The 18,691-nt window shown below is 43.8% G+C and overlaps 1 protein-coding gene across 11 annotated transcripts in view; it reads right to left on the minus strand.

Annotated features, from left to right (window-relative positions):
* runx2b (RUNX family transcription factor 2b) overlaps positions 1–18,691 on the minus strand; it is a 148,556-nt gene that overhangs the window by 18,806 nt on the left and 111,059 nt on the right. For 8 of the 11 annotated variants that reach the window (XM_025899199.1, XM_025899196.1, XM_025899198.1 and 5 more), the window contains 3 exons: positions 4,556–4,818; positions 3,059–3,215; positions 593–697 (listed from right to left, as the gene is read on the minus strand). In XM_025899199.1, the coding sequence (XP_025754984.1) occupies positions 593–697; positions 3,059–3,215; positions 4,556–4,756 (463 nt within the window). In that variant the 5' untranslated portion in view covers positions 4,757–4,818. Of the gene's footprint in view, positions 1–592; positions 698–3,058; positions 3,216–4,555; positions 4,956–5,917; positions 6,422–18,691 lie in introns of those variants that run through there. The other 3 variants (XM_025899192.1, XM_013268877.3, XM_025899193.1) reach the window with 3 other exon arrangements.

Consider the following 18,691-nt stretch of genomic DNA (forward strand, 5'->3'; position numbering starts at 1 on the left):
TCCCTCCTCAGTTGTTTTTATATGGCCCATTAAAATGAGCTGATGCTAGCACTCTGCTACCCCGCGTACCCTCTGAGGAATACGTTGCCTCACATTTTATTTCTCTTCTGTCTCTCAAAGTGTCACATGGGAGGCTAGACTGCTTTGTGAGAAGTCTTTAAGTGATTGCTAATTAACACAATTTAGAACCTTTTCCTGTAAACCTTTTCTTTTTGTTAATTTCCTCGTTTTATAGTGTGTCATCATTTAAGCCGGACATTCGACTCCGTTTGCTGGCTGGACACATAGCTCAGTTAAAGGGCACTCCACTGAGTTTGCATATCAAGAATAGGCGAAGAACTATGTAAAAGTTGAGAAGTATTTTGCACAGTTAGCTCCCTGATATTATCATCATCACATATATGAGCCAGAATCTGATCCCACATAACACGGTAGAGGTGCAGGATTTATTCTAATGAAAAAGTAGAACCCCATATTTGAAAGCTTGCTGGCTACCTCGTTAAAAGGCAAATTGAAAGAAGACTTAGGATGCTTCCTTGTGTGTGTGCACTTATTTCCATACTGTGCTGCTTGTGCGTGCATTGGTACTCACTCCTGGGCTCACGAGGTCCGTCCACGGTGACCTTTATGGCTCGGTGGTAAGTGGCCACTTGTGGCGGGTTGGTGAATACTGTGATTGTCAGAGTGAAGCTCTTGCCTGTAGTGACATCAAGCAACATCAAATGACAATTGAGACAATGGCTAGTATTCATCTCTACAACATCCCCAAGTCACAAGTGTGGTTGTGATCACATAATAGCCAATACAAACTGGGGAAAAAACGACTTAGAGAGGATTAACAACAGACAACATTGGCTGTTTGAGAGGGTCTATTTAGGTCCTTTGGCAGAGTCTAAATGGAAGACTGACTGCAGGAGCCAGTATCGTGTTATCCAGAATTTCTAATGCTCTGTGAGTGGGCGAGAGGCATTTTAATAGTCACTTCCTTTCTCGATAATCCCCAGCAGTTGCTGCCTTGGGGTTGAGTGTTTGTCTGTGCAAGTGTATGCACAGACAAACACTCAACCCATGGATGAGGAATGCTATGAATCAGAGTCCAACAGCCAAGTCAGCAGGAACAGTAATATCTGAGGTATGCAGACGCAATGAGTAACCATGGCTACACGTTGGAAACAGGAAGCGGGGGTAGCAACTCACCCGAGCCCCTGTCTATTCATCCATACACCTGTGTGTGCCATCCCCTCTTCCGTTCTGAGCCCCAGCTAAGTGTAAACATGCTTTTCAAAGATCAGATAGCAGACAGACGGAGGAGATAGCAGATCCTAGATGCAACAGGCGTCCCACATACCTGTTTTAAGGTGCATGTGGGTGTTCCCGACCAAGAACCCCAGAGGGTTACCTCAATGATATCAGGTGTGGTATTTGCAAAGATTAGCTCTATGATTACAATCAATTAATAAATTAAGTGGTTGTGAACAAGTTTCAACATAAGAATTGACCAAAATTCATGGATAAACTGTAGAAAATAGCAACTAAAAGGAATTTCTAAATAACTGGAACACATAAACCAATGCTAGCTGCAACTAGGGTTAAGAGTTGAAATTATTAGCTGACAGTAAGGATAAACAAATGATATTACTAGCTCGACACAGTGGATACTAAGGATGCACCGGTATATCACCAAAATACTGGTATGGACCTTATGGACCTATATTGTTACATATAAATAAAGTGACACATACTGATGATCGAGGATACAGTGGGACATCTTGCGCATTGTGTTCCTGCTTCACTGCTGTTAAAGCTGCTGTCATCTCTTAATTGTGATCCAGCTCATGCTTCCTGTCAAGGTAAGGTTGTACGCTATGACACTATTAATTTTAATGATGTTATCAGCGATATCTGAGACCTCTGAACTAGTCGTCCTGTGCATCTGTGCTATCATCATACAGAGGCACCATTTCAGCCCTGTAACCATCAATCCTTGTGCATCTTTGTTCTCTCTCTCTTATTCTCCTGTGCATGACTTTCAGCTATCTAACATCCTATCAGTTCACTTCGCTTGTACTTATCTGTCGTTGCAGGGTATTCATTTCAGACACCTCGTAGTCTGATCTCCCCTGGCTCCTATGTCACTTCCTGTTACTAGATTCTTTGTTACAGCAAAGGGACGCACGCAAGGTCTCTGTGGCAACAGGTCAAGCCCAAATGCCTCGTTGTCTCCTCTTAAAACTCTGTCACTCCTCGGCCTTCCTGACTGCTCTGCTCCCTCCCCTTTTTGACAGCTACAACAGAGAAGGAAACTGGGAGGAAAAGTTGCTGGTGGAGCTGCTGACAGCACTTATCACCATCAACTTACGACAGGCGACTGGTTTTCTGTGAGATTTGTACAAAAATAAAATAGTTCCAGAAAGCACGGCGAGTGCAAGAGCACATCAGGAGAGCCAAATGCACATGATTTACCGACATGACAGTAAATGATGCAAATAGTCACTTTCGTGATGCCAAACATTTGAAGAATGCCATTGGACTTAATAGGCGCACTTCTCTGCCTGACAGCGTGAAGATATGCGCAGAGAGTGATCAGCCGTAGAGCTGCAGCACCACCCAACATGTTTATGAGTCTGAACTGAGCTGGGTCATATCAGGTGAAAAGGAAGAAAAAAAAATGGCTGTGAGTTTGTATTTGAGTAAGTATTTCTTGTTATCAGATTCTCGCTTTTTAATGTGGCTGACACTGGAGAGCTGCGCATTTCTATCTTTGCACAGTTTGTTTCTCAATCTAAAAATCACAAGTAGGAAAAAGCAACTCGTCTCTCATCTGGATTAAAGGATAGAAAAACATATCGAGAAGTATCGTTTCAAGGGAAAGAAAGGGGGGAGCAACACGCTTCACCACTCAGGCTTTGCGAGATGGGTGGTGGGATTTGAGTCTGGAGTCAGAGAGATCATTATGTGGTTGCCACGTAGTGAATGTGGCCACTAATCCACACCACTGAACCTAATAGCTACTACTGTGTTGTAGTGAAAGGAGCACAGAGAGAGTTTCAGGCCTCACCTCTGCCGCTGCGGCCCACAAAACGGAGGTCATTGAAACGTGCTACTTGGTTCTTCATCACGCCTGAGGCGTTCCGCAGCTCAGCAGAGTAGTTCTCATCGTTGCCCGCCATTACGGTGACAACGGTCCCATCAGGTATATCTCCCAGGGCTACCACCTGTTAGAAACACAAAAGTTCTCCTTTCAAAATTTCAATCTGAAGTAAGCTACATTATATTCCACTGCTCGTATATAAGGGGAAAAGATTTTAGTTTAAATATCTGAAGCTGTGGGAAAACAAAAACATTATCTTGTTCTCAGTTTTGACTATTCAGAGCTTGTCTAGACTCATTTTACATCCTGCCATCCTCCTACAAATTAGGTTGATAAATGGATTTAATTTTTATGCCTCAAAGCAGCCTGATATCATGATAAATGTCCTTAGTTGAATCATCTAAAATGCAGTCTTTCAAAACAAAAGCGCCAAGGCCTCGTGTTATCATTTAGATTCTTGGATGCAGATGAAAGAGGATAAATAGGCCCACAGAAGTGGAATAATTACAGAGCCGTAGTTATAAGAACGGTTAAATAACACTTATATATAAAAAGTGTCACATTTGATTTGGAGCCATGGCTGTAGCTACAAATTTCCACTTGAGAGTGTCTTTGATCTGCCGTTTAAATAATACCTGTCAAGTAATTAACAGAGGCTTTTCTTTGCAATATCATGCAAGCCAAAAACAAAGAGAAAAAAAAGAAAAAAAATTTAGGCCAAATACACAAAAGCATTATGCTTTGGAGCATTAGAAATATATTTTTCTTATTTGGAGTATTAAAAGCTTGAGGAAAATGAAAATGTATAGACTAACTAAATGTAGACAACATGCTGTAATGTTTATTAAATATTTTTCACATTTGATGCAAATTGTCAAAAAGAGAAATTTCCAATACAATGAAGTCTTTGTTGCTTATTTCACTGGATGGGAAGCTGCTTTAAAATGCTTGTATATTGTATTAAACTAATTCACAACATTTTCTGATTCCCGGAAATAAATATTATAATGATTTATTTTAAACGCAGGATGAAAACAATATGCACATGTGGCTCCTTTCTTCCAGACGCTGACTCATTTTCCTACAATTTAAACCGTCAGACTAATGCCCTTAAACTTCAATAATATTAATGTTTTTTAATGCATTTCCTGACTATAATTTATTTTTAATGTCACAGTAATAACTTCCGGATTCTGCATGTTTACATTAATAGCCATTAAGGCTTGGAAACTCAAAAAAAGCCTAAGAGATAATGAGGTAAATAAGGGAGGGAAGGTTTTTTAAAAGTCTGAACTTCTGGTCATCTAACGTTGTTAAAATGTCTTCAGAGAAAGATGACGCGTTTATTGTTGTTCAAAATCAGCTTTGGGCTTCATTTAGTTGTTTTTTCTTGCAGTGAACACCATCAAAACCATCACAAGTCGCTTTATTCGTTCAGCAGCGCAGCGCTGAGTCGGGACTCACCTTAAAAGCGACGGGTAGAGTCTTGTTGCACCGCCAGTGGGAGGGCAGGACCGAACAGAGAAAGTTGGGGCTGTCGGTCCTCACTAGCTCGGCCGGGTGGTCCGCGATGATCTCGGCCATACTGCGGTTTTCGTGGGGGCGCAGTCTTGGCACCGCCGCCGCTGCGTCCGGCTGCCCGGCTGGAGAGCTCACATCGTTCATCTTTCCTGGGACCGGCTGGAGGCTACTGGACGGCGGACTGAACCTCCGACTGGCGCTGGGATCTACGGGAATTCGCATCACAACAGCGTGGATTATCAGAAAAGGCACCAAAGGCTCTCCGGCTGCTCTCTTTCTTTCTCTCTCTCACACAGGGAGAAACTCAGGAGCGTGCGCCGCTGCTCGCTGAACCTCAGCGCGCCTGCCAATGGAAAATGGGACTCGAGTGAGCGCACACCGCGTTTCAAAACCCTCTCCACTACAAACTTTAGTGGTCGCCTTCAAACGACATAAAATAGACTTCTCCAGCAAGAAAAACAACCCTTAAAAAAGTTGATGATGCTTTAAATGACAAGCTCTTTTTTTTCTTTCTTTCTTTTTCAAACTCCTCGGTGGAAGAGTCCATGTGCCATAACGCTGGCGTAGTTGCTCATGTGCGGATATAAATAACATCAAATAAATGTCCGAGCTCGTAATAGGCTCTACAATTACAAAAAAAGCACGTCTAAAATGGAACAGCAGACCCAGATGCTCAAAAAAAGAAAAGTTTTTTGTCTGTCTCCCTTTAGTGAAAAGTCAAAGCGCAGCTCCAGGTGCGTCATTGAAGTCTTTGTGCCAAACTGAAAGGCTTTCTGAAAGTCCGCAGGCTATGTACACACACAAAAACCTTTCAAAGTCAAAGGGATAAGCTTTAACAATACTTTACAGGGCTATTTACAATCCCGCGACGCCTGCAAATTCAACATATTTTTCTGTTAAGTCTTCCGGCCGTGCCGCTGATTTTGTATAGGGTTAAAAAAAAGAGTTTAAAAACGTTTGAAGAGAAAAAAAACTATCGCCGGTGAGATGAAGGAGGCGGAAAAACGAATCCCGGTTTTGTAGCCGTAAATGCGGTTAGTGTTTGGAGGCCGGGGTTTCCCGTGCTCAGGCTTTTTGTGGTTTATATAGCTCGAGCGCCCAGCAATTATTGCGCTGATGCGACTCCAACACGTGGTGTCTGGAGTCAGATGCATTCCCTCCGCCATAATCTATCACGCCTATATAGACTGCCGGACAGATCTTCCTGTAAATGGCCATAACTTCACGAAAGACACGTGGAGCTGCGTTTCACGCCTGTCTCTTACCCACATTTCAAAGTTTGCTCACAACCTATACCGTACATACCGACATGCTACCGCTCCCCTGGACCATCAGCGCGCTCCTAACAGCGGAGGTGCTCATTTCCAGTCAGCAACGCGCACATCAGTCCATCAGACCGTGTAGTGTTACCGCCGTGTCGTGACCGTAAGCGGCTCACAGAAGCGTTCAGAGAGAGCCGAGCCGCGGCGAGAAGCGAGTTACACTCCATAAGGTATAGGAGTGAGTGAGTCACCGGAGAACGGCGAGTCAGGTAGAGGCGCAGGAGTAGAGTTTCACTCGGTCACAGGGGAGAGCTGTTGTGCAGGTGTACAGGTATTCTACTTTACAGGGGCTTTAATTTATGTTTATCCATCCACGTGGCCGCCCTGTGAACCGACTGCGCGTTTGGGAAAGGCATTTATGGAAAATCCAACTTCAACAGTTTCTGTGCCTCATACAACTTGTTAAATCTATTACACGGTCGTTTTATTACACATAGACCGAAAATAAACGATCTATCTATATAAACAGCACCAAAATGAGACTCGTTGCGTAATTACGCACAACTTAAAATGTATTTGCATATTTCAAAACGAGATCACATACTGAGTAGTCCCATTTAACGCAGCTTTCATTTCCTACTTTGACACACTTTGGGGAGACTATTGTACTTTACTACGACACTACATTATTTAACCCGTTTTATTATTTAATTGCAGAATGTGTTAGACACAAAAACGCCAAACGGCTGTAAATTTGGCCAACAGTGTATCAAATTATAAAAACCAGCTCAATCTCAGCCAACAGCAAAAACACTGCTTACACATGTATGCATCCTTAAAGATAACCCGGTAATTTACAACAGAGGAACTCTCACAGGAGCCACTTTTCAGCTTTAGAAATGCTGAAACCTTCAGCTGATTTTTTTATGATAAAAGTTCGGCACTTGCGGTTTTTATTTTCGCAGCTGCTGTTTACATTTAAACTCAGAAAATGGATGAAAATAATTCGCAAGAATATTTAACACAACAAAAATGATAGATCTGCAACCCATGACATAAAAAAAATCATGCATTTTTATTAAAACCTTTTTTTTCCTTTTTTTTTTTAAAGTGCTACATACATCTTTACACCATACTAACTTTAACTTTTATGGCTGATATACTCTTTATGCCTGCTGCACTGAAAACAGTGAGAGGGCCTACTTAGCTTACCCCTCTTGTGTCTACTGTAGAGGGCATCATTTACCCTCTGTGAGCCTCTATATCTCAGCCGGCACTCATCACCCACCCCACCCCACCCTCAGCCCTGATTACCCATCGGTCTCCCAAAGAGACTTTTCTGGATGCCACATCACACATCAGCATGTGTACTGCCACTCTGTGTTCCATTTCCATTGCTCCCAAACAGGCTTTTATTGCAGTGAGTCTTTAAGACAAAGAGCTTTGATACTCCAGGCCTGTTTCAAAATAAATGGGACAAGTGGGAGGCACAGCTGTTGGGTTATTTGGATCCAGTCAGAGCCTTTGTAGCTTGTTTTTATGTTGTAAAGTTAGATGCAGTTTTATATACTTTGCTAAAGATTGCAGTGTTGTAAGAAAAATAATGTAATTCACCGTACACTACAGCCCGAGCGCTTGAAATAAGTCAAGTTCTTAAGTTTCACAAGCAAGTATGTGTGCACATATACATGTCTATTAAGTTGTGTGTGAGTGTGAGGATGTGGGAGGAATATATATATAATGTCTGAAAGCACTGACACGCATCTGGCACCTCGTCATGTGGACAGAGGAGGGGGGGGGAGTGATTGAGTTACGCTTCCCTTCCGTGTGCCCCAAACACCAGAAATATGGTTCACATTGTCCAACATTCTCAAAGATCAACTAACAATTCATGGATGGATAAATGTGAATAGTAGTAATTAAATCTGTAATAGTGATAAACATGGACTTGCAGGAACCATGGAGCCGGTTATCCCAACAGAGTTAAGTTTCAGCTCTGATAATATCGCTTTTTATCGTTGAGTAAATGTAGAGTAATGTGGAAAACACCCTTAATGTTGTAGTGGAATCTAGTTTAGGAAATTTAAAGGGGGGGTTGCAATTTCATGCCATCAGCCAAATCAGCCTTATTACTTTAAATCCTGACTTAAATTTGAAGTGGAACTGTCAATGTGCACGGTCTATGAATAACAGACCCTTTAATGAGAACATTATACAAACTCACCAACTTTTCTAAGTCAAACTAATCATGCCTAAATTTAGATTTGCTGCACTCTGTTATTGTCCCATCAGAGGCAACGTAATTTTCCCGGCCCAACCCCAGGGCCCCAAACAACCCCCCCCTTCCCCTACCTAGTCGTGCTTTAAACTCTGACAAGCTCAGCTCATCAAAGAGTGTTTGTCCCATCTGACTCCGCTTTGCTTCTCCGCTGCACATCCAGCATCTGTCTTCCAGCTCCCTACAGGATACGGTCCACACTCATACAGTGTAAGGCCTTTTTACCGTCTGGCTCTCTGTCATTCAGAGGTATTGGGCAAACTCTGCTCAAGTTTAAAACGTTTGATGTTCCAGAGATGTGAGGGAAAGAAGGCGTTAATGTGCCAGAATAATCCATTCAATAAAAAAAAGAAAATGCCATGCCTACCAAAATAACATTTTAGGAACCCGACAACTTTTGATTAAATGCGAATGCTGGAAGGTTTCGGGCAGAATTGGCCTTTTAAGGATACTCCGCCGATCCTCCTCAGCATAAACTGATTTCATATGATGTAGTAATGAATCTAGCATAAAGCCGTTTAGCTTTTCAGTGGTTCTGCTGCTCGCCTGGTGCACAGCTGGATCGTCTCTCTCAGCTCTGGTATTATTCATCTACTGTGTTACACTGGCTTGGAGTCACTGCACAGTAGGAGAAGTCACTAACAGTGAGGAACCACAGTATAGCACATCGAGCAGGATGTGCGTTTTATGATTTATGGTAATATTGTATTTCGGCAGCTCAGTTTCAATTATTTGTTTTCAATAAAAATCAAACTCAGCTGACATTCTCTTGACTAATTTTCCTGTCGAGATATCAAGCGAGTAATAAAAGTTTCTGTTCTCGTTCCCACTTGGAATGACAAAGAGTGTGTGAACCGCTAATATGTGCACACATCCACCGCCTATAATGTTGTCAGCAAACGAACTGCACAAACACTTCTCTCGGCGCGTCTGTGACCTTCACATCTTCCTCGCTGTTCGACATTCAAAGAGACGCATTCAGACACGTACTTACGAGGCCCGCGTATCCTCGCGGTGAACAACACCTCATTAAGGAAGATGACAAGACACAGGGCTCAGTGTTTCAGCTAGAAATGTGTGTAAACTTTCCAGTTTAAGCAGGAAACAACCAACTATGAAAATACGCTCACTTTTAACTTTCTTAGAAAAATAATTTGTAACATTACGGTCGTATAGCCTCACTCTTTCGCTTCTTCATAAGCATATACTGTACTCTCATCCAAGAGGAAAAGCACAGCCACTTAAGACTCGGGATTAAGACTCCATTTCACAGTGCTGCATTTTTCAAGACACTTAATTATAGCCTTCTAGAGGAGCGCAGTGACGAGGCCCAGGCTTTTTCAGCTCTAACGGGATGTTTCCATGTTTGGCAGGCCACCAGCCAAATGGCCTGCCAGCAAGCCAATCAGAGAGCCCACCAGGCTCTGCAACAAACCAGCCAGAGATCCAGCACACGACCCAATCGACCGAACCGACCCGGAGAACAGGCATGTAGCTGCAAAACCAACTGAACTAGTGGGCCGGTTAGTTAGCCAGCAGAGGAGGATGACGACGGACAGAAACTTTGTTCCTCGTGACCTCATCGACACAAGCTCGGCGACTCACATCCCAGCGCTGATCCCAGATCATAGCTAAGCCCTTAATGACTGTTTGTGATTGAGGCCGTGACATCACTGTAAACTGTTAGGACGAGGACAGCACGTTCTGTGGTGTGCGAGTGTGTGTTTGTGCGTGTCTCTATGCAACTGCCTTCACAGAGAGCAAACCCAAAATACATTAAACTCTGAGAAAGCCGGACCGGCGACTGCACCCTCGAAGTTTTACATATGTATACATGTGCTTCGCTGAGAGGTACAGAAAGACTGTCTGATATTTTTGCTCAGATTCTGAAATGGCACGGAGCAGCGTGGAAAGAGATGGAGACACGGAGGGGGCGGCTGCTCGCTGCTTGTGGCAGGAGGGTAAAGAGGGAGGGAGGGTGGGAGGGGTATAAAGACAATTTCCTCTCTGCTCTTATTGCTCTGACTGTCTGCCGCCTACTGCCTTCACGGAGGTCCCTAATTGAGATCACTTGTACTTAAAAATAGGAACAAAAAAGGAACTTCTGTGGGCTGGAAGATGGAGAGGAGAAAATAAAGCAGCAATATGTGACGAAGGCTGCCATTAAAGAGTCCCAATGATAGATCTGAGTGGGGCGCAAAGCTGAGAACTCTTTCTGCGTCTGCCAGGGAACCTTCAGATGTTGACGTGTCACACACCACCTGCTGTCACTTCACTTAAACCGTGCATGTGGAAGAGTGTATTTGTAGGTTTTCTGTGTGTGCGTGTGTGTGGGTGGGTGTTTGGCTCTTTGATGGGGTAGGGTGACAGTGCCTGCGGCTGAAGCCAAAAACATGCCAAAAAGGGGTACTTCAGTTTTTCCACTTTTGCATGCAAGTGTTTGTAGGCATTTCACAGTTTGTCTTTACATTGCTTGCAACAGAACACTCAAAGCCATCAAGCATATCTGGGCCACCCCTCACCATGCAGCTTGTGTATCATTAGCTATGCTATTATTAGTCTTTCACTTTAATTCAGCCGTTTCACCAATCAAACTCTAGCTGGAGCAGCTTTTCCCAGACTTGGTCCCAGAATGTCCTTAAAGCTGTGCTGGTTTCCCTTTTAAACCATCTATCACTCAATCAGGTCTGATCCTGCTATTAATCAAACAATGAGCCCCTCTCCTTGGAGACCAGTTTGACGGATTGGCTTGAAGGCAACGCAGCGTATCCAGGAGTGGTACTGGACCACTGCTGGGAACAGGAACCCTGTAAAGAGCGTTTTTCTTGGACCGGGACCTTCTGTAGGTGCTAAAGACAATACAGACACTCGGGCTAGGCCAACATTCCACTTTACACTTTTCCCTTCCTCTGTGTATTTCACTGGTCTACTTCCCCTCTGCAAACTAGCCGGCTAGTATCAAAATATTTATAGTACATCTGCAAGACATGCTGTTCTCATGTATCCAGGCCGTTTAGCCCTGTGTTCATTATGCGAGGTAAAACTAATACCAGATTTACAGGGGGAGATTTCTCTCTGTTCTCCCCGTCCGTGTAGCACGACTGAGGATGATTTATGTGAGGACGCACAGGCGAGATAGATGGAGTGACTACATGGCAAGAGGCAAACAGCCTGCGGCCCAGACTAGCACTCGCAGGGGGGCTATCGGCTATTGCTTGCCCATTTCCACCCTTCCAGCTGAGTGTAGAGGAAGGTAAGGATGGAAAGGCAGCGGCTGGAAACAGGGGAGGAAAAGGAAGGAGACAGGAGGATGTATGTATGTATGTATGTATATACACAGAGGTGGGGCGGAGGAATGTCCAAGGGAACTGGGTCCAAATTGAGGTACGGGGGTGTAGAAGAGGTCCAGATGGAGGGGGAAAAATTCTGTCATGGATGCTCAATTGCACACAGACATAAACATCTAGCCATAGATAGAGTAAGCCCACGCCTGGATATCTCCCATATACATTTCTTGTTTGGGAGCTTTAGAATTTGTATTAAATATACCGTTTATTTTGCTTGGCTGTCGCGGATGGACTTTTAAAGCTCGTGTAGAAAAGCTTAGGACGAAGTTCTGGCATCGATTCGCTTCCTCATTTTTGGGAGATAATCAACATCAAAACTGTCAGTCAAGTGAATATGTCCAGTGCCGAGACAATAGCCAATCAGATAAAGAGAAAATGAAAACAACAGTAATGGGCAGGCAGTGCGAGCAAGCCACTGCAGTCGGCGTGCGTCGAGAGTGTTTGGATCTCGCTTTTTTTTTCTGATCTCTTCCTGATCGCAGTCCAGCTCGGAGCAGCTCCAAAACACTGAGTCTGAACTCCACAACCTGGAGCAGTACACACCAGTTTAAATTCCAAACCATTCAGATGTCAAAATGGCCCGGGACGCCTTGGCTTTTGACGTGTAGGATGAGATGTTGCTAAATGACTTAAAGAGTTAAGTTGAAACTGTCACGGCTGATGCAGCTCACTCAGAGATTGGCTTTTGCCTAAAACCTTAGCCTATAATTACACCGAGACTATTAGGCTACTGGTCAGAAATGAGTCACAGAGAGGTGGGGGTGCGGAGAAAAAGAGCCGGGTGGATGGAGTTCACTTTCATAGCTTCCAGCCTGAGATGTCCTCAGACAAAATCAATTCCAGTCATCTTTGGAAAGAGGGTTCAGCGAAAGAAAGCATCATCAAAGCAAAGGGAAATTTACCAGAAGATAAACGACTATTGTCTGATTATTCGACCTATGACCCTGTATTTTCCACATACACTCAGAAACGTTGCCTGTTATTCCAGTACGAGGACTTCTCTTCCCCAAGCTGAGACTCTGATGACGCCAGCCTTATAGAGCCCAACTCCAGTCCTAAACAGAGTCTCATCAACTGCTGGGTCCCACAGGGAGCATCAATCACATTGTGAAACACTGTCCTTCAACACAATCTATTCTGTGGTGTTGCATTATGGCAACGCTGAGAATGTGAACGTCACACACTTACAAAAAATCTCTCTCTGGCAACGGGGCTGCTGGGATGTGGTTTCGAACTGACAATTAAATTGTCCGCTCGGAATACGCTGTCACTCTGGAAACACGAGATTTACGGTGAATAATTTTGAGAGAACTGATCAGCTTAAATATTTGAACCGGATTTTATGGCACCATAGATCACCCTGATACACTCTCGCATCCTCGAGAGGCTTAAAACCGTCCCAGTAGTTGCAGAACTCATTTACAGGCAATTAAAGAAGCTCCAGACAATCCAAGCTCCTCTCGCTGAGATACATTTTATGGAAGCCTATCACAAATAACCCTGCTTTTGCACTGTTCCTACAAAGAAGGCAAACATTTACATTCACATCTAATATCTACATAACACATATGGTCTTATCATATAGCTCCTCGAAGCATATTTCAGGCTACACAAACCAACTTGCAAAAGGAAAGAAAACCTTAGAATCATAAAAGTGATACACAGGGTTAGAAGCTGTAAACATTAAGCCTGTGTTTACATTGCAAGGGATTCTTTTTCATCAGTAATAGCCTCACACTGTGAGCCTGATGATTGGGTAATATTTATTATGAGCCTTAGGGTGTGCTTCCCTTTCAGCCTCTCTTATGTCTATAAAACTTTTACCCTTAGCTCAACTGTAGCACAGACAAGCTCCATTAGAACCTGATTGTATATGGGCTTTAAGTGTGCTTCTATAATGCCTTTAGTGTGCTAGGTCATGTGCATGTGCTCATGTGCATGTGTGTGTACCTTTGCGTGTATGTGTGTAGCAGTAACGGGCTGGCTCGGAGACTCTGGTTAACCAGACTATAATTTGGAGGCCCAGTGAAGACTCCCAGCAGCCTCTCACTGTTTGTTTACCAGAGAGACCAACTCTACTGTTTCTGCTGCATCTGCAGGGTCCTGCAGGAAAAGGGCGTATCTGTCTGGTGGTGTGTGCATAAAAAGTGTGGAGGTGTAATTCTGTGCGTAATGAAGAATTCATGTGAAGTGACAAGAATAGGCCGTGAACAGGTCGTCTGTGAGCAGAATGCCATCTGAATGATCAGTTTCCTCAAAATTCCCACTGTGCTTATTTTTCAAAGAACCAGGACCCGACTAAGCTGAAGAACTTTCGACAACCTCCCTGTCTTTCTTCCTCATGCATCTTTAAGCTACAGTAAATCAATGCAAGATATACATTCACTACTCCTTTTATTCTGAAATGGCAGCTTTGTCATAAATAAGAAACAAAAAAAGAGCCAACTTTGCTAAAAAAGCACCCTTGCATTAAAGGTTTGTCAGCAAAATGACTGCTATTTTTGTTTGTGCTGAGGGTAATTCTCCTGAGACTAACTGCTCGCTTTGTGTCCCAATTGGGCTTTTTTCACCCCACCAACCCTCCTCCACAGCAGGAATAAAAGAAACAATGCAATTCAAAAGACCAGAGCTCCCAGCTGTTATTTAGCTGTAACTTTGAATTGTCTTTGCTCTCTGTGTGAGCTGTTTTCTTCACACGCATGCACGCACGATGCACGCACACACACACACCACACGCGCGCGCGCTGAGTTGTTGCAGCATCCTAAATTTCATCATGAGAGAGGAAGAAAGACCGAGGAGAGCAACTTTCAAATATCACTCTAATAATATTCCAGCTCCTCTGGGATCCTCCTTTGCTCATTCAGCATCAGGAGAAGTGAAGTGGAAAGGCCTGTTATTGGTCTGTTTCCTTTGGGGAAAGACACCAACGGGCTGACAGAGAACAGCTGAAGGAAAACTTTTAACTGCGACAACAAATGAACTACAGACGACTGTAAGGGAGCAGCTGTCTGGGTGAGTGACAGGATTCGAGCCTGCTCCGGTGAGGATCAGACCATGTATGTATATAGACTTTGATCAGACGCCGCTGCTTGTCAGAGCGCCGTGATTGGATTGAATGTGTGTAAACTGGACAGCTCAGGGATCAACGTAAACAGCAGCTATGTTCTCAAAAAGATGTCACAGGAAAGTCCTTTGAAACACCTGAATGTAGTAGGGGATTTCTGCCTGCTGTTCCAGCAGAAATGTTCGAAACTTTCCCCCTTTGCTTTTTTTCCAAAGCAAGAGTCACGCAGACTTAGAAAGTCTGAGAAACTACAAGACAGAAACCTGAGTATTCCACTTTGTGTCATTTTTAGCATTTATGAGACAAAGATTAAAATGTACTAGAAGCGAATTTCAGAAGAAATTTTATGTGTGCCTATGCCGCTGCTAATCTGTGTAGTTTTCCATTCATACGGCTACAGCAACAGCAAACTCAGAAGAGCAGCCATTCTCCACCATGAATTATGGTAAAAAAAACACCGCTCGCGCCTCACAGATGACAGCTTACAGTTTTGGGTAAAGATGAGGTCACTTTGTAGCCCCGATTTGCAGACGCTGTGCACACAGGTTCATAGCAGAAGTCCTCTGTACCACGGCAGACCCGACAATGTTTGCACGAACACATTTGACCAGTACGTTATGGCCACTTTTCACACATGGTTGGTGTACCCTCCCAGCCAGCTGTAGCTTTTCACTCACAGCCCGACACCACCCAAAAACAGCCGAGAGAGCACAGACTACGCCCAAGAGGTGTGACTGCAGATGCCCCTCAGGTGGGTCCACCTCCCTGCAGCGGCACTGCAGACCACGCCCCGCCACACATATCAAACACGTAAAATAATATTTATGCACTTTTGCATTCACTTTTTGTTTTTTTATTTTTACACAGTGTTCTGAATGATGAACAATGGTCTACAGCCAATCTTATGTATTATTATACAAACTTTGGTTGTAAGATTCAGATAACTATTTAATAAAGCTAATATTTTATACAGGGAGTGCAGAATTATTAGGCAAATGAGTATTTTGTCCACATCATCCTCTTCATGCATGTTGTCTTACTCCAAGCTGTATAGGCTCGAAAGCCTACTACCAATTAAGCATATTAGGTGATGTGCATCTCTGTAATGAGAAGGGGTGTGGTCTAATGACATCAACACCCTATATCAGGTGTGCATAATTATTAGGCAACTTCCTTTCCTTTGGCAAAATGGGTCAAAAGAAGGACTTGACAGGCTCAGAAAAGTCAAAAATAGTGAGATATCTTGCAGAGGGATGCAGCAGTCTTAAAATTGCAAAGCTTCTGAAGCGTGATCATCGAACAATCAAGCGTTTCATTCAAAATAGTCAACAGGTCGCAAGAAGCGTGTGGAAAACCAAGGCGCAAATAACTGCCCATGAACTGAGAAAAGTCAAGCGTGCAGCTGCCAAGATGCCACTTGCCACCAGTTTGGCCATATTTCAGAGCTGCAACGTCACTGGAGTGCCCAAAAGCACAAGGTGTGCAATACTCAGAGACATGGCCAAGGTAAGAAAGCTGAAAGACGACCACCACTGAACAAGACACACAAGCTGAAACGTCAAGACTGGCCAAGAAATATCTCAAGACTGATTTTTCTAAGGTTTTGGACTGATGAAATGAGAGTGAGTCTTGATGGGCCAGATGGATGGGCCCGTGGCTGGATTGGTAAAGGCAGAGAGCTCCAGTCCCACTCAGACGCCAGCAAGGTGGAGGTGGAGTACTGGTTTGGCTGGTATCATCAAAGGTGAGCTTGTGGGCTTTTCGGGTTGAGGATGGCGTCAAGCTCAACTCCCAGTCCTACTGCAAGTTCTGGAAGACACCTTCTTCAAGCAGTGGTACAGGAAAAAGTCTGCATCCTTCAAGAAAAACATGATTTCATGCAGGACAATGCTCCATCACACGCGTCCAAGTACTCCACAGCGTGGCTGGCAAGAAAGGGTTTAAAAGAAGAAAAACTAATGACATGGCCTCCTTGTTCACCTGATCTGAACCCCATGAGAACCTGTGGTCCATCATCAAATGTGAGATTTACAAGGAGGGAAAACAGTACACCTCTCTGAACAGTGTCTGGGAGGCTGTGGTTGCTGCTGCACGCAATGTTGATGGTGAACAGATCAAAACACTGACAGAATCCATGGATGGCAGGCTTTTGAGTTCCTTGCAAAGAAAGGTGGCTATATTGGTCGCTGATTTGTTTTTGTTTTGTTTTTGAATGTCAGAAATGTATATTGTGAATGTGGAGATGTTATATTGGTTTCACTGGTAAAAATAATAATTGAAATGGGTATATATTTGTTTTTTGTTAAGTTGCCTAATAATTATGCACAGTAATAGTCACCTGCACACACAGATATGCCCTAAAATAGCTAAAACTAAACACAAACTAAAAACTACTTCCGAAAACATTCAGCTTTGATATTAATGTGTTTTTGGGTTCATTGAGAACATGGTGTTGTTCAATAATAAAATTATTCCTCAAAAATACAACTTGCCTAATAATTCTGCACTCCCTGTATGAGAGTAAGAAAGAAAAGTATATCTTTGTGTCCACCTTTCTCTGTTAATGCCCTACCTGGCCCCCTGGCAAAAGCTTTGCTAGATCCGCCCCTGCACAGTTACCAGCTGTCAGCTAAATAAAAAAAGGAGCTTGGTGTTTATTTCTCTCAGAAACAGTTCATAACTTCCCTTCAACTCATTCATGTCACCTAAAAAAAAGGTAAACCTGTTTCTCCATCACCAGTTCAGCTCTGATGATTCAGTAATGTCATCTCCTGGTTTCGACCAGCCGCTTCTACAGCTGTGGCTCCAGCAAACATCAGCTGATACTAGAAATTAAAATCAAATGAATTCTAACAACAGCTGATCAAGCTTAAACGTGCTGCTGTTGTTTAGCGCGATAAACAAACAAGAGAGAAAAGCCGATCATTGATCAGTTTCATGACTGAAGTTTGAACAGGCGAGAGAATGACAGGGAGGCTGTCATAAAGTTCAACATCAGTAACTTAGCGCGCACACAGCTGTATAGAAACTCCATCGTGCTAGCTACCATCAGTACGAATTATTATAACTGATTGTAAAAAGTCAGCACAACGAAAATAAACTACACCTAAACTCGGTTTATATCTGACCAAATAGAGTGCAGGTCATAACTTCTTACCTGAAATTCAGTTCACCTCACGCTCCGACCGGCAGCCGCCTGCTTCTCCTGCCTTCGGTTCCCTGATCCACGATCTACCACCGTCGATCGGCGGTCGCCTCGCCGCCTCGTTCCCCGCATGTTCTTTCTGACACACACCGGTGGATAGCTGCCCTCGGTTGTAGCTCCGCGTCAGCGACTACCAAACAACTCAGTTATTTTTCCACATCGACCAGCATCTGGACAATCCACCGCCTTTCACTGTTTGTACCGTTACTAAAAAAAAACCCTCATCGGCTCATAAAAACGAAAATAAGTCCAGCTATGACCCTGAGTCAAAAGACAGCCAGCTCGGGTTAGCTAGCTACCTGTCTAGCTCTTTGCAGGCACGAAAACATCAGAGCTAATAGGATGTCTTGGTAACACGAGCAGATATTTGAAGTTTACATCTGGCCAATCCACCACCTTTCACTGTTTATACCATTACTAAAATGAATAAATAAATAATCATCGGTCCATATAAACGAAAATAAGTCCAGCTAAAACACATACTGTCGGCGAGCGACCGGGTGCTGACACGAGTTTCACCCGCCTCAATATAAGCCAAGCCTGGGTGCTTTTTCACGAAGGGTCGCTAGCGGTGCTAGCTAACTATGCTAGCGGCGCTAGCTAGCTAGCCGGCTATCAGCAACACATAAGAGAACTGCTGCTAAATAAACTACACCTAAACTCGGTTTATATCTGACCCAAATAGAGTGCAGGTCATAACTTACCTGAAATTCAGTTCACCTCACGCTCCTGCCTTCGCTTTCCCTGATCCACGATTGACCTCCGCGTTAGCAAACACCGGTCGATCGGCGTCCGCGGCATGTCCTTTCTGTCATACACCGGTGGATAGCTGCCCACTGTTGTAGCTCCGCGTTATAGCACCACCAAACAACTCAGTTATTTTTTTCCACATCCAGCTGTAACTCCGATTCTGTGCGAGCAT

This window comes from Oreochromis niloticus, linkage group LG15 (genome assembly GCF_001858045.2).
Source record: "Oreochromis niloticus isolate F11D_XX linkage group LG15, O_niloticus_UMD_NMBU, whole genome shotgun sequence".
NCBI classification, from domain to species: Eukaryota; Metazoa; Chordata; class Actinopteri; order Cichliformes; family Cichlidae; genus Oreochromis; species Oreochromis niloticus.